General features: G+C 34.0%; 1 protein-coding gene across 6 annotated transcripts in view; it reads left to right on the forward strand.

Annotated features, from left to right (window-relative positions):
* LOC134543362 (protein lap4) overlaps window positions 1-16,633 on the forward strand; it is a 237,352-nt gene that overhangs the window by 158,796 nt on the left and 61,923 nt on the right. For all 6 annotated transcript variants that reach the window (XM_063388350.1, XM_063388353.1, XM_063388354.1 and 3 more), the window contains 2 exons: window positions 14,466-14,576; window positions 16,319-16,498. In XM_063388350.1, coding sequence (XP_063244420.1) covers window positions 14,466-14,576; window positions 16,319-16,498 — 291 coding nt within the window. The remainder of the gene's footprint in view (window positions 1-14,465; window positions 14,577-16,318; window positions 16,499-16,633) is intronic.

The following is a 16,633-nucleotide window of genomic DNA, read 5'->3' on the forward strand; positions in this document are numbered from 1 at the left end:
TTACCGTGATAGTAATGTATTATTTATTTATTACATATTAAATTAAAGAACATTGTTAAAAAAAGAAAGGATGTTAAACTTTGATATGTACGGTTGGCACATGTTGCTAAGAAATAATGCGATCTGAAAGAATGCAGTACTACTACGAAAAGTGAAAATGGTACTCGTGGATTTTTAGGTTATGGCAGTCTTTCGTTTTTCAGTAATATCGGCCGAAAATTAACGAGCGTACTGTATCGGAAGTCGGCAGAAATGCCGATTCAACTATATATTGGCAAAATCGGCTTCTTCAATACAGCTCTACATTTAATGACATGAGTAAACATATTTCAGACTTCAGGATATTGAAAAAGACTTTAATTTCCATGTAGGTTTATTGTGTGTATGTTTTTTTTTTGCAAGTGTAAATTGAATGAAGTAAAATGTTTTTATTTTTGTTACTTTCAATTGATTAAACTTTAATGACCAGTTACAGATATTTATGACACTAATTTTGAGGTTAAGCAATTTTACTAAAGCATTCCAGCCAAGCAGATTGCCAGCGAGAGACGCTTCTCTTCTGCTGGAAACACTATCTCCAATCGTAGAGCTAATTTAACTCCTGAACGTGCAGAACAAATTATTGTTCTGAATGATAGATTAAAGAACAGAATTTAATACTCTGTGACAATCTCTCTCAGAATTATTGTGCTGAAAAGTGGAAATGTTGAAACAATGTGAATGTACTTTTCAAACAACATTATTTTTGGTGCTAAGTTTGTTGAAGCTCAGTAAGGACTCCAGAAAAATTGACAAGGGTGAAATTTTTCCAAAGATATGTTACATTTACACAAACATATACTTGGTTATGTTAGTTGGATGATATCAGTTACTAATGAACCAATGGAAACAGGTAAGATTCAATGAAAAAAAATGTTTTTTTTTTCTAGCAGTGCAAAATGTAAACACACTCTGTAAATAGTTACCCAAAATTAATAAGCCCACTTCATTTTAATACTTTATTCAAACATGATATTAAGTTTAAGATAAAAATAATTTCCCAAAAGTGTAATTGTACCACAAAAGCTCGAGCTAGGCTCGAAGTAAAATTCTTAGGCTCACAGACCTCTAGCTTATTTATAGAAAAATTCCTAACCGCTAATCTGTACTAAAACTGAAATTTCTCAAGAAAAAATTGTTGCCTTTATATACACTTATACCAGAAATGTACCAAACTACATGTGATAAAGTCAAGGGACTTTTAGTGCAAGCAGAATACATCTCACTTACATTAGATATGTGGACATCATCTATTCAAAGATTCGGGTTTGGGTTCGAGATTCGGCTATTCCAGTCGAGGATTCGAGTTAGGATTCGGATTCGAGGAAATCAGGATTCGCCCCATCCCTATACATAAAATAGAGTAATGGAAAATCTTTGACTAGTTTGTTATTGGGCACAATCTGCCCAAAGAGGCAGAAATGGTGAAAGTTTTTGAAAAACTGAAAAATCACTTTAATTCCCATACAATGACAAATATTGCATCTGTTTTAACATATTATAAATATTATTTTATCTAAATAAATTTTTGATATGACGAAGTTTCCTGCAAGAGGTTGAAAAAACCAGGGCTGATATTAAAAAAATTACACTTCGAATCTGGTCTTGTTTATTTTAAACTTTGTAAATATTGTCGAAAACATTTGTCTAAATTAAATTTTTATGTAACCAACCATTACTGCAGGGGGTGGAAATAAGGATTGAAAGGAATTAAATCATATTTTTAGTAGGTATACTATCAAAGCTGTTATAATTCATTATAAAAATTCTAAAAAACTTATCACCTTGGCTGAAAAATTTTTTGGTATAAAATGCTATTACCATAAAATCAGGGTTTGAAATTTAAAAAAAAAATCTAAACTCTCATACTATATAATTCATTCAAATTTATTTAAACCATCTTAATATTATCTTAAACCTTGATTGATGCAAAGCAAATTTTTATGTAACCACATATTAATGCAAGGAATGAAAAATAATGTTTGGTCAGAAACATTCATAACTACTTCAGTAAGCATAATATGATATTTGTTCTAAACTATTCAATGCTGGATGCATCATGTACATTAAGTTTTTTAAATGTTTCATAAGTTTATAGAACTTCCAGAAGACATTGGTACTTCGAAATCTACCTACGCCTGTAGGCTACGCCAGAAGGGATTTTTTTTGTAGCATGCACATTTTATCACATAATGCGCTACTGAATTGAGCAAAGATTTTTAGAGTTTTGATTTTCTTATGTTCATTTTCTTTTTTCTTTTCATAATCACAAAAAATTCTCATGTAGTATTTTAATTTTTTGTAAAATTTTTATTTTATATTTAACATTTTTTTTTTATATTTATGAATTTGCATTCAAAGTATGTACTGTGTTTAAATTTTTACATTGATATCATTTTCCTGCATACCATTTTTAATTTACTGAAATATGTTTTTTAGTTTTAATTTTTATTTTCTAAAATATTGACAAGATTGGTCACCAAAGATTGTCAACCGTTGTCAACCTGGTCATTACAGTATGGTAATAAGCTTTAAGTGAAACTTTATTTATTGTAAAAAAAAATGCATGCTATTTCTCGGTTTATTAGATGTGTAGTGAAATGTGTGTGCATAAATCTTATAAAGTCATTCTATAAACAGTAGTAATTAGTTCAGTGTCAATTACTAGTAGCTAAGTAGAGCATTTATTTCTCCTGTTTGTAGAAGGGTCATTTCTGATGGCTGACTGAGTACTGTAAATTTTAGACATTGTTCATTTATCTTTATAGTTGCATTGTTTTAAAATTCAGTTTTTCATGTTTTTTTTTTTATTTATTCAGTTTTTTATGTACAAATTGTTGCTAACTTATATGCAATTTTTGTTTAGTTTTAGATTGAATAATGTGTGTTACTGCATATATGCTTGGGTTTTATGGTTCAATCTTGTTTTAACAGTAATATTTGAGATTTTTTCTTTTGTTTGTAACGGCACTTTAACGCTCAAATTTTTGTCTCCAACTATATTTGGTTAATCTATCAAAGTTGGAGAGAAAACCTCAAATATGTTTTGGATCATGTCACACTATCAATGTTTATTTGTGTTCGATCTATCTAAAACTTTTCTATTTAATCTTACTTTAAAATTTAATGCATCACAGTGCTGGATGGAATTTTTTAACTTATTTTTTGTGCATCTTTAAACTTTTTAAACATCTGTAAATTTAACTCATATTATTAGTTATGTAAATAAATGTCATTGATTTTTAAATTTTTTAGACTAGGCCTGTGCAAATATTCAAATTTTGATTTAACAAATATTTGTTTGCTTATGATTATTTGACTTAGCATACCTTGTGAGTTTGTCATATACCAATGTTCAATGTTGAGGTTAACTCATTTGTGCAATATAAATACCCTCTTTTGATGTTTTAATGGGACTTCATAATCAAAAATGTACAGTAAGCAATGTTTTAAACATACAAGTATGCAAAAAAAAATTTTCACTTCAGTAAAGGTGGACAGTAACGGAAAAATCACGAGGCTGATTCAAAACGCTGCATAATTGAGACATTTCAAACGAAAACAAAGTATTATTTGTATTCATTTTCATCACACGTACCAGTAGTGGGAAAACTAAATAAACGTAAACAGCCATGGACATCAACACCACAAAACATGGACACTCCATTGCCGTGGCCATTAAAAGAAGTAAACACCATAGTTTCAACTGTGTATAAATCGATAGACAATCAATCTAACATCATGCTGCACATAAGCAGCTTTCTTGCTGTATGTGTCTATGACAAAACAAATGTTACAATTCAAAAATAAGAAAAAAAGGAAAATGCTGGTTTCAAATGTCAGATGAAATTACAGTAGAACCCCGATTTAACGAAGTGCTACGGTTACCGAAAATGTTTACTCTAAATCGATGTTTCGTTAAATCCGATTTACCGATTTTCAATGACCCCTGCACTCATAATCGCGTACCTACGTTTCCGTATCGTAGACAGGGTCGACGCTGATATCTTGTGCTGCCGTGCTATCTCAGACTTCGTCAACTTTCCATCTTCAACGTTTTTGATCTCGCTCGCACGGCCCCCGGTTCGTACGTACACCTCGGTCGTACATACAGATTTTTAGAAACCGTGAAAAATGAGGCATAAAAAAAAGTTTAAAAATATGTAAAGTGTAAAAATACATTAAAGTTTATTAAAATACAGTCGCAACCTGCAGCGTTTATAACAAAAACGAGCTACATACACATTGCGTCACAGTAAAAAATTTAAAAATTAAAAGGCCGCAAATTGATGGAAGTTTACCGTCCATAGCGTGCCGTACGCGAAGAAAGGTCATTGTACTCGGTCAGCTGCTGTTACGGCGCGGCGTGGCCGTCGGCTGACTCTCTTTGTTCGCTCAGCTGCGCAGCACTTATAAAAAACGTATTCCAAAAACTAAACACCGCGCACAAAGCTCTTACTGAGAATATAGAGCTGTAGCAAACCGTATGTATTCGGTACTGAGTAACGGGTGCGCCATCTAGTAACGAGTAACGAAACGTTACAAACGGCTGCATCTCGTTACTCGCATTTTTCGTATGTTTTACGCATGCGCGCGCATATTCGATGAATTTGCGTTACAAAGAACGATGTTTGTTTGTTAAGTAAAGTATAATTTGGAAATTCGTCGTCAAAGTTTTTTACTGTTTATTAAAGGTATTGTGTGTGTAGACAAAGTTTGAGATTGGAACAGAAACAACGTAAGAAAGTATTGTTTACAAATTAGAAATATATATGTTTTTGTTTTTTATTATCGCGTATTTTCACGTTTTTTTTTTCTTATCTTAAAAGAGATAATATAAAAAAGCCGCATTAATGAGATTTAATTGTTTCTTGGTTAACAAAAACTGTTAATTATCAAATATTGTTAATTGTTTATATTCTATTTATTATTATTTACGCGACGTCATAATGTACGGGTACGCAATACGACTCGATTCGTTGGTGCAACATAACATAGCTTTTTAATGCGGTTTCAGAAGTAACGAGTAACGTAACGATACAATAGTAACGAGTACTAATTGTTATAGTAACGAATACATACGGGTACGCTTTTTTTCGTTACTTTTACACATCTAGAGAATAATGATAATGGCGTATTGGTGTGACGTGGTCACAAGTTGAAAAAACCTGGAGGATGGGAAAGGGAATATTTGGAAATGTGTGATTATTGGCTAGCACTGTTACTATGCGGGCGTATTTGGAAGATAACGTGGTGAGTCAAGCCAAGGATAAAGAAGGGGGAGGGGGATGCGGACAAAGAAACCCTTCATGACGTCATGTGTCGCGGACAGTCTATCTATCCAGGCGCACGCAATGGCACGCACCTACGCAATTCAGTTACAGCGCTCGGAGTTTTTAAGCAATTTGAACAATTTTTTTTTAATTTTTTCGTATTTGGACAGATGATGCAAAGGCACATATTAATATATAGTAGCTCCATTCTATTACTGACACCACAGAGTGTATTTTTTAATAAATTGGTGATTTTTGTTGGTTCCTGAAAACCTTTACGTTAAATCGCTGTTTTCGTTAAATCCGTGTTCGCAAAATCGGGGTTCTACTGTAGCTTAAATTGTATCTATAATATTGCTGAACCAAATTACCGGTTACTTGGCTGCAGTTAACGAAAACTTGTATTATCTTGAGTTTGAATATGCAAATATGAGCTCACTTAATCACTAAATTGTGAATATACTGTTTAATTTTTTTTTTTTTTGTTTTGATTGGAGGGGGGGGGGGGGGTTAATGGATTGGATTTCACTGCATTTTGCAGTTCACAAAAGTTTTCTGGATCTGTATGTAGAGTAGCAGATTCTGGAAAATATGTTGAATAGGAACTAAAATGAAATGTTAGTTGGTTTGGTTTAGCTGCATAATTATAACCAAAAACAATTATGGTTGACTTAACCTAACCAACTATTCACATTAGTATTATTTGTCTAATTACCGAGAAGCCACTACACTTCACATTAACTTTTTCTTTCCCTATGTAATTGTTGCACGATGTGAAAAATAAATATTTTACTGGGATTCTAATTCTCATTCTTACTATGTATTCGAATTCGGTACATATTCGTATTTGAGAATAATTTGGTACGCTAATTCAATTTTAACTAAACTGATATTTGCACAGGCCTACTTTAGATATAAAATTATTTTTTGTAAGATATTCACATTTACATATTCTAAGTTTTACACTTTTATAACCATTGTAATCGCGCACATGTTCTTTGCCATTTTAAAGAATTGTGACAAAAGTAGGCGTGATTTATGTTATTGCTAGACATGATTCTGATCGGCTGATTCCGTCTCATTATATTAGAACCAGTCCTATATTCAAAACATGTATTTGATGAGAACTCAAGTCATCCCTTTTGCCAAACATATATGGCTCCATTGATGATGTTTTTGGTAATGTCATAATCCTCCAATATTATTTGAAAAATCATATTGGAAGCAAAGTTCACAGTGTGATTTTTTTAAATTTATTTATTTATTTATTTTTTTTTCAAAAGATTAAAAGTTTTGATTCAATGTAGTTTTCATCCTTTTGTTGCTTTAGAAATGTTATAACAAGAGTTCCTTTGCTGTAAAAAGTAGAACTTTGTGTACCCATCATTGCTGTTGGGTGACATGTTTAACAGGATTTATTTATGTACACCACATAAAACATACATGTAATTGCTACCGATAGGTAAGGGGATTTTATATAACTGTACTGAAAACGAACTTCTTTTGGCAGATGATATGAGAGTAAGTGATAACGCAAGCAGAAGTGGAAGTCGTAATAGAGTTGTAATATAAAAACTTTGCTCTAGGTGATTAAGTTAATTTTTTCTCATTTTGGTTTTCTATTTGGTTAACGTAATATAACTATTATAAAATTGACTATTTAAAAGTTAATAGAAAAGACTTGAGAAATCAATAGAGGCAACTCTGAATTTTTACTATCTCAAGTATTTATTTTGATTGTTTCAGTATCAGATACAGGTCACTTTATGTATAAGCAGATCTCTTTCAGGAATTTTTGTAATAGCTCTGCATTTACTTTTTTTTTTTTTTTTTTTTCATATTGTAGTTGTAATTTCATTGTTGAGTGTATAAATAAGGTGCATGTGCATTTCATTGCTTGTTGCAGTTATTGAAATTCTTGAAAAATAGGCTTGTGCGAATATCAGTTTTAAGTTTAAATCAAATAATAACATTATTGAGTACAAATATAAATTTTAATACTAAGATTATCTTTCAACATTTTTTTTATGGCAGTTCAAAGGTCATAAAAAATACTCAAAGCATTGGTTTGTGCAATGGCAAGAAATATTTCATGTTATTATATACATATAATAAAAAAGATTATGTACTATTTGAATTTCTAGGAATTATTTTTGGGGTTGCAAATTGTTGACTGTTCGCATATTTTCAACTTAAAATTTTTTAACATAATCTGCAGTCATAACTTAAGACACACAGCTGTTCACTGTGCAGGTATGTTAAATTAATCTCTGGGTAGTTACTCCATGTCTGTATGTGTGTCCTAAGTTCATTAAAATTGTACAATGATTTGTAATCCTAATGTTAATAGTTACACAACATGATATTCATCAGCTTTACTACACTTAGAATATAATGAAATATTATTTTATTTCAAAGTTAAGGTATGTACCTTCCTCATCAGCCCACCTGATGGTGAGGTGGCGGCTGGGCTAGTAGGCTGTCAGGTTTGTTCTGTCCCGCCACAGGACAGCTGGGTGGCGGGCTCAGAAGACCAGGTTTCTCTGTCCGGGGGCCGACACCCTGGCGACTGGTCTGGTAGGGCACGTGCCAAGCACAGGGTCTCAACCTGAGTTGCAGCAGTGCTGCTCCGCTCGAACAGGGACCTCCTAGGCTACAGGGGCACCACTGTTCCTGTGTGTTGCAGCTGCGTGGCCGTCTGGTTCTTGGGATACACGTGGACAGGGATCCCCACTTTGGCAAACCAGGCTAGGAGGACTTCCTGCCTCTTTACTCCCCTCTGTTGGGGATAGGGCATAAGGCCAGGCGTGGTAGCAGCAGGGAGGGGGTGATGTTGGAGGTCCAGCTAACAAGGTGTGCGGTTTAGGGTCCCAAACTGACCGTCCTCAAGCATGACTGTTTTTCCAGCGGAATAATGTCGCCGAGTGCTTCCGCAGTTGAGCCGTTTCTCAGAGCAGACCAATGTCGTCGGATATCCAGCCACTGCAGATCCACCCTACTGCTGTGTCGGGGCGGAATGAGTTCCGAGGGTCGAACCCATGTTAGGAAGAGTAGCGAGCAGGCAGTTGCGCTGGCTGTTGCCTGCTTCCAGGCACATGCAAGATCTCGTGCGCACGTAGGGTTGTTGCAGTGGGAGAACTGGCATCGGTGCCTTCTGATAGTGACGCGGGCACGCAACAAGTCGTTGAAATAGACTATTATATTAAATTATTAATTTGATAGTGGAAGTTATGAATATTCGCACAGGCCTACTGAAAATATTATTTATTACGCTTTCACAAGTTGGCACAACGTATCCTTACAGACTTAGAATTTTTGTATACGAGGGAATCGTTTTAGAAAAAAAATTAATATTTCAGAGCAGTTAGCATATGTGTGACTAGCATAAATATAAGAAATAAATATTAACAGTTTTATAGAGTTTTGCGAATACTACTGTTCTTTAGCAAACCTAAACTGAAACGTTTGTTAAAAATTTTTGTCATAATGCAAAAGTCTCTTAAAAAAATTATTGTTTTCAGAATTATGATAATCATTTTTATTGATATTAAATAAAAATTATATAGGATAGTTAAGTTTGACTTCTACCAAATACTTTGAGGGCTGCGCGCACGTTCCCGGTGACTTTAAGATGTTATGCATGGGCGCCACCACGTGTAAGGGCACGTGGACCCGGCTGAGTCTCGCTCTCAGGGCGTGACGTAGCCCAAGTGGGGACGAGTTACCAGCCCTTTCTACCCTATCTATCCAGACCTGGCCCGCTCTAGGCGTCGGGCACGCCACACTCCTAGGCTAAGTAGGCTCACTCACCACGTGGTTAAATAAAGTACTCAGGTTTTACTTATACCCAGATTTAATTCCACGAACACGCTTCCCTCCACGCACGTTACACTTTACACTGTTAAAAAGCCTGAGGCACGAATTGACTTAAGTGAATGCATGGTCCACACACGTGGCCATGCTGTAAAGTATGCTTAGTACACAATGGTTAAAAACTCGACTGAGACAATTAATTATTAATGCAGCCCGCCGACCGAGAGCTGCCCCGAGGAATGACGGACGAAAGAGATTTAAGAATTAATTAAGATACAGAATTACTTGATCAGTGGTTCACAACGGTTGAGATCCCCGGGGTGCTGGCGCGTCTGCTCTCGGTCGGTGATGAAGATGAACTGGGGCGAGAGCTCTGCTCGTCTCGACTAACATGGCGCCTCCGCGCCAACACAATTACCGTTATTACATTCTGTGATTCCGTGCCCCGTCGAAAGTTAAGTAAATTATAGATTAACATTGAAAATTATATAAAAGCTACTGGCAATTTAAAGTTCATTAATATTTACTTAGTTATTGAAAGTTTATATAAAAACATTCCTACCCTCGTCCAAGTCCGTGCCTATTCGGGTCCGCCCGGGCAACGTCTGTGGTTTTTTCAAGTAACATGATATTTAAATTAAAGAATACATGAGTAACTGCACAAACACTGGGGCAAAAAATGAATGAAAACAAAAGGTTTACAATTAACATTAAACTTAGCAAATTAGGGGATCGCCGCACTGCTTCTAAGCGCCCTCTTGCCGGGCTAGACACACACGCACACACACACGCACGCACGAGCGGGAGGTTTGAATAGAGATGGTGGTTGGGCGGTGTCATATCGGGCTCAAAGGGGCCGCAGGCCCGGACGACGTCAATTTAGTAAACTGATCAAAATTTTGTAGAAAATAAATTACACAAAATGACAAAATATTTGCTAAGCATTATTAGATAAAAAAAAAAATTAAATTATGAAATTTCTCTAGACTGAAATGAAAAAGAAACATTTTTTTCACAAATTAGGTTGGCCTTTTGTAGTTTTTAGTTATTTTGAAGTCAATTTATATTTTTTATTTCTATATTCCAATTTACATCCCTTTATAAAAAACATTGATGAAATTACTGAAATATTATATTTCAGCAATTGATTTATTACCAGAGAATGGACCAAATTATTCATCCGAGTATGTTTTACACTAAAAATGTATTATAAATGAGATTGAACTAATTAATATCCCATTTATTTCTACATTAAAATTATTTTATTCTTGTTAGACATACATTTGAAGTTGTCTTACAGTTTTAAATGTGATTTTTTTTATTGCAAAAAAATGGATTCTAACATATTGCAATTAATTCACTAAAACAAATTAAACATTTTCTAGGAACAAGTACTTTTTTTTTTAACTTAATTCCTATATTTTACATTAAGAGAATTTCTTATTGAAATAAAAAAAATGAATATTTTAATTTATTTTGATTACACTACTGAATATCCGCACAACCCTAACATTTTACAAGTACGTATTATTTTGTCATTCTAACATTATTTCTGGTATTAGAGGAAAGCGCTCGCTGGCCGATGCATGATTGCTAACCATTAAATGCGGGGCTTGTCTGTGCCTTTCGTGCTTATCGTTGTTTCTATGCTACAATGTGCTGACTTGCATGGCTCACGCATGGCTTGGCCACTAGGGAGGATTCTCAGCACTGCTAGCAGAACTCTGGTGTTCTCAGCACAAAGGTAGGGGCAGACGCTAGTTGCAGCCACACTCACGGCGTTTGGGTGCGTAGCAGGCCTGTGCATCTGCGATGGCTGTTGCGATTTGGCCCATTTTCAGATGGCTTGGTACTGCCACTGTTATTGTCGTTATGTTTTATGGTGATACCTTTTGCTGAATTATCAGTTCCTGTTACTCATTTGACCTTATGTTAATCACTGTAAGTTAATTATAATATTGTAAGAAATGCAGTACAAATGTACATCTTCACTTGATGAAATGCCCAACTTTTTAACCAACACCAAAAAGGGTGTGGAAAGGGATAGATGTGAATGACCAACAATTTGCATCACAATAAATTTTTTTGTTCTTATGACTACTATATTTCGTTATAGTTATAATTCTTTACTCATAAAGTTATAGTATCTAATTGAGCTTTTCTATTATTATTATTATTAGTTGTAGTATTAGTATTGTAGTGAATTATGCATACTGTGAGGTATGGTCGAACTTTGTAGTAGAAATTCACCAAGGACTGTTCTGTTTTACTATAACTTCACCAAAAATGATGCTAATGATTGATATATTTAAACACAATTACAATAGAATCACAATCTAAATATTTTGGTTAAAACAAGTTAATGCTGGAACTGGCTCTTAGCATTTAACTCTTAACACACTGGACTACTGCTTGTTATCAGAAAAAAACTCATTATTCTAGCTATTTGTTGTTTATAGTTGCGAGTAATAGGAGTTCACAAAACACTCCTCTTAGGTGTGAAACTTCTGCAGTCTGCTTGTAGAGGTCACATAATAGTTTTGTAGGTAACCCTCTGCTTTGGCTTTGCTACTATTATGAGCAAACAGCTATCCTTCATTGTTTCACACACTATGGGTAAGAGTGGTACTCTGATGTGAACCCTTTGCTTCTGTGCACGGATGCTCTTGTTCGACCATAGTTATCATAGTAGTGTATTCTGGTGGTATCGGATGTAGCAACTTGTTGACCACCGACGATAGTAGTACCAGCCCTTATGTCACAGTCATAGTAGATTCTAATATTCTAATGATAATTTTCAGGCCTCTTCTATAATTAGGAATTACTATTTCAATGATTTCAATACAAACATGTACACAAATTCTTTTAAATCACTCGAATACCTGAACTTGAATGCTATTTAATAAGTATATCACAATGTATTCATTTAATCATATTTTACAATATATAATTATGTAAATAAAATCTGGAAGTGGTAGTAATGTAGTTCAAAGTAACTGAACTAAAGTTTCTGGAGAGGGTGGGGAAGGGGTGCAGAGGTAAATTGAAATGAGAGAGAGGAAGTGGGTGAAAGAGAGGTAACTTATATTTCTTACATGCTTGCTTTATTTTCTTTTAATGTTACAGAGCCATTTTAATAAATAATGCATATTTTAAAGCTTTCAGCAATGATAAATTTATATGAATACAGTGCTTAGTATAAGTATTTAATTTAATTATTTTCAATAATTAGAATTAATATGAGCTGTGCCTTTATAAACAATGTATTTAATAATTTAATGCTTGGCTTCACCCCTAACGATGGGAAATAGCATTTTCGTGTCTCCAGATATTATGCTTCAAGTTATTTGCTGTTTATAAAATGTTTGGCAAGTATTCAATCAAGATTAATATGTGTTGTTTGACAAATAGCTTCATGGTCACTCACTTAGTTTTTTTTTTCTTCTATGTTTCTGCATCTAGGTAATGCAAACAATTAAACTTCTATCAATTTTTTTAAAGCACTTATTCATAAATATTTTAGATAGTCTAAAACCAATAAACCATAAATCACTATTGAATTTGAGTTTTGTGGTATTTGGTTTTATAATTATTATGACTGAGTACTTTTTATTTTACAAAAATTAATATAAATACCCTTTGAAATGGTTGTTTCACTAGGATTTTGAACATATTACCTATTATAATATCAATAAAAAAAAGTTTACAAAATAAATATTGGCATATTTCAATCTGGATATAGTTTCTACTTTTTATTGCAAGTAAGTAAAATGTATTATATTATTTGTGCCTCTGATGTAATGGTGGTGGTGGTGGCGGATTGGATATAATTCCAAATGTAGTTCATATAAATGAATGAAGTTTTTTTTTTATAAATGTAATGTAATTTGGTAGTAATGTATAGTATTTTTTATTTATCTTCAGTAGTTCCAGAAGGTGTAGTACATTAGTATTTAATTCAAAATTTTTACTTAAGTTTAATACAGTGAACTCATCCCTTTATTTGCACAAATTTTGCTCAAATAATCCACACTGCAGAAACTACGGATTCACATTATGGAGGTTTCATGGGTTCTTGAAATTTATAATTGTAGCCATTTTGTGATTAAAAAAAAATGCCTTCGTCAATATGTTAAAATTACAGCAAAGCTCATTTTTACTTTTTTCGATACAGCAGGAAATTTTTTGGAGAAGGGTAAAATTTGTGGTAATATCAACATTGACTGTCCTGAGGCTAGATAAAAAAAATATATTTTGGTCTTAGAGGGACTTCAGGATGAGTCTAATTGCTATGATAGGAATGATTTATGAATTTCTTAGTTTAGAGGTTTCATTTTTACATATTATAGTAATATGCAAAAACATTGTCATTGAGTTAACTTTACTAACATTAATTGAGCTCACTCTTGCCAAGCAGATATTATACAGGTTGGCCATCCTAGGACTGGGCCTAATTGGCCTTAATGCAAGTCTGCCAATGTTTAGGAGGACAAATTTAATGTTCTTTCACGTAGTACAAGGTTTTTTCTTAATAATATGTATATTTTTTGAGTTGTAAAGGTTGGGAATGGACATTTTTGATTTCACAGTTTTTCAGTGTGCTCACAGCTGAAATCATTAGTCCAAAAACGAACTTTAACTGTTGCATTTCTTTAGGAAATTTTGTCTACTTTAATTTTGTCCAGAGTAGCAATCTTCGAAAACCGCGTGGTTTGCGAGATATAAGCGAACAACCTAAAAGAATGCAAAATTTTTATTTTTTTGCATTTATCGTTGTGAAGCCGACCTCTTACAAGGCAGCAAACTTGAAATTGGGATTCAGCACCCCAAAAACACAAACACATAGAACAGTTAAGAAAAAATTTGTGCAATTTTGTTACAAAAACAACCGTTTTGAACAACGATTTACTGCATTATTGGACACTCACAGTTTCAAGGTTTTGCTTTCAACCAACTTTGGTTTCAGTACCTTTGGATTCTGAATCTGCTGATTCTATAATTGGAATTGACCCATTACTAAAATTTAAATTTAATATGCCAGCTTGATCATCAGATTTCTTATCATTGTGTATCTTTGGTAGAACTTTGCAAATTTAAAGGGTTAGTTCTACAGTAATTTTCATTGTAACATTACTAAACCTGTTGTTTTGAAATAAAAAGAAGACAGCATTTAGTGTTCTGTTAAAAATAATTAAATTTACATTATAAATTTTCTGAATATTTTTCTTTTTTCTTTGCTTGTGTGTTTGAAGGTGTTTTAACATACTCTAGCTACAAGCTGTGCTAACAGTGTATGCATAGTTGTCTCATGTGACTGCAACATAGAATATAATTTTTCAGGGTGTGACATTACTTAAAGAAGGTGGATCACTTGGCTTCAGCATAATCGGTGGAACGGATCATTCCTGCATTCCGTTTGGTGCTAAAGAACCAGGAATTTTCATCTCTCATGTAAGTCATGTAACTTTGTTGAAATTAAAGTGTTCATTTTCATTTGTTTTGTGTTTACCTGTGATGTATAATGCATTTTTTTTTCTTTTTAGAATTCCATTTTTACAAACACAGGTATAAAAATTAAAAAATCCCTCAAATTTTAATTAAAGTCCTTTATATAATTAGCAATTCAAAATTTTTTAAAAGTATATTTTGATTTTGATCCCTTGTTACTGCCTCTGTGTCTAGTCACTGAGCTTAAAAATTTAGATTCATATTAATTTAAAATTAAAATTCAAAGTATTTCATTTAGATGCTTTTTTGTTTGTGTTGTAGTAACAGTCCACCCCTGGCTAGCTCAAAATTGGTCCATCTTTTGCATCCATAAACACTTAAAAGGTTGATAAAATGTTGAAAAAAATATTTATGGTCCCAAAATAAGTCTTAGTTTGAATGATTTATTACTGAAATAACATCTTTTGGACATAAACTATTTTTTACTGTTTTTATTTATCTTTTACGAAAATTTACAAATCCTAATGGCCACCATCTTCCCACCATGAAAAAGAAAATGTACATGACGAAAATATAAACTGGTCACACAAAACAATTTCACTGGCTCAAGACTCAAATTTTGTGTTTGTTGGTACCAAAAATGAAAATTACATACTCTTTGTTGGTAAATCCTGTAGTTGCTTGCAACTCACGGTACAAGCTAAAGGTCTCCGTACTCTGAACAATGCCAATGTTACTTTATCATCGTTGTGAGCTGTTGGAGACTGTGGCCAAAAACTCTAAATAAAAAATCCATAAGGCATAAAAAAGGTTCAGTATACGCGATATAGTCTTGACCACAGCAGTGAAATTCTTTGCCTCTATGTTCTTTTGTTAATTCTGAGCCACAACCTAAGACGCGACTTCTCGGTACCTTGTACAGACATTGACAGATGCGCTGGCCAGCCCTTTGTCCTCTGGAAAGACCAAGGGCACTCATTTTACATAATTTCCATCCATTCACAAATCATCAATCATAAATCACATATAAAGTATCACCCAATACTGGCGCATGGCAACAGCATTTAAACCCAAATCACAGGTCTTTCCCATGCGTGAGCAATATTTGTCTCCCTCCATACATTCATGTAACTGATACAACCATTTCATCATTACAGTCCCTGTATCTATGCATTAACATATTAACACTGTACTAAAAAAAATACATAAAAAGCACATCAAAAAAATCTAAGAAAGTAAACAAACGGTACAAAATAAATTCAAGCTGCGTATTCGCCATAAAGCAAGCAAATTATCAGAAATATCCCAAAAAAAAACGAATGTAACGTCATAAATTATGATCAGAAAACACATTGCCAGTGCACAAATACCTCTCAAAAGAATAAACAGCTGTTGTTTACAACATACCAGAAACCTAACTATATATTTCATTTATGATTATTTATATTTTTAGTTTTTTGTTACATGTCCACCAACAGTTGTGGGACTTCAGTTGTGGGTACAATGTATGACAGATACAAAGTCATCTCTAAAAGTATGAAAGAGACACATTCTCCCCCCTACTCATCTTCATCATAGCAGGCTAGCTAACTGCACATGACCAACATACGAGCACACTTTCTTTAATAAAGTGATTGACACAGTGGGGGAGGGGCGGTAGCCTGGGTTGCTGTAGTGTGTTGAAGTACAGTTTCTCTGTGATGCTGTCTGTAGTACAGTTTCTCTGCGATGCCGTCTGCTTGCAGGTTGTCCCCGGGGGCATCGCTGACAGGTCGGGCAAGCTGCGGATGGGCGACCGGATCCTGAAGGTGAGCGGGGAGGACATCACCAAGCTGCCCCACCAGGAAGCGGTCAAGCTGCTGCTCAAGCACAAGGACGAGATACAGCTGACCGTGCAGCACGATCCCCTGCCCGAAGGATTCCAAGTGAGTGGGCGTCGGCAGCGCACTCTCCGTCGACTGTTCGTGTGTTCCCTCTTAAGTAAACCTGAAAAAGGAGTGAATATTATTTCTTAGAAGTACCTAATGTTATTTTTTTACAAAATTCGCAACAAAAGTGAG

Source organism: Bacillus rossius, assembly GCF_032445375.1.
Source record: "Bacillus rossius redtenbacheri isolate Brsri chromosome 9 unlocalized genomic scaffold, Brsri_v3 Brsri_v3_scf9_2, whole genome shotgun sequence".
NCBI classification, from domain to species: domain Eukaryota; kingdom Metazoa; phylum Arthropoda; class Insecta; order Phasmatodea; family Bacillidae; genus Bacillus; species Bacillus rossius.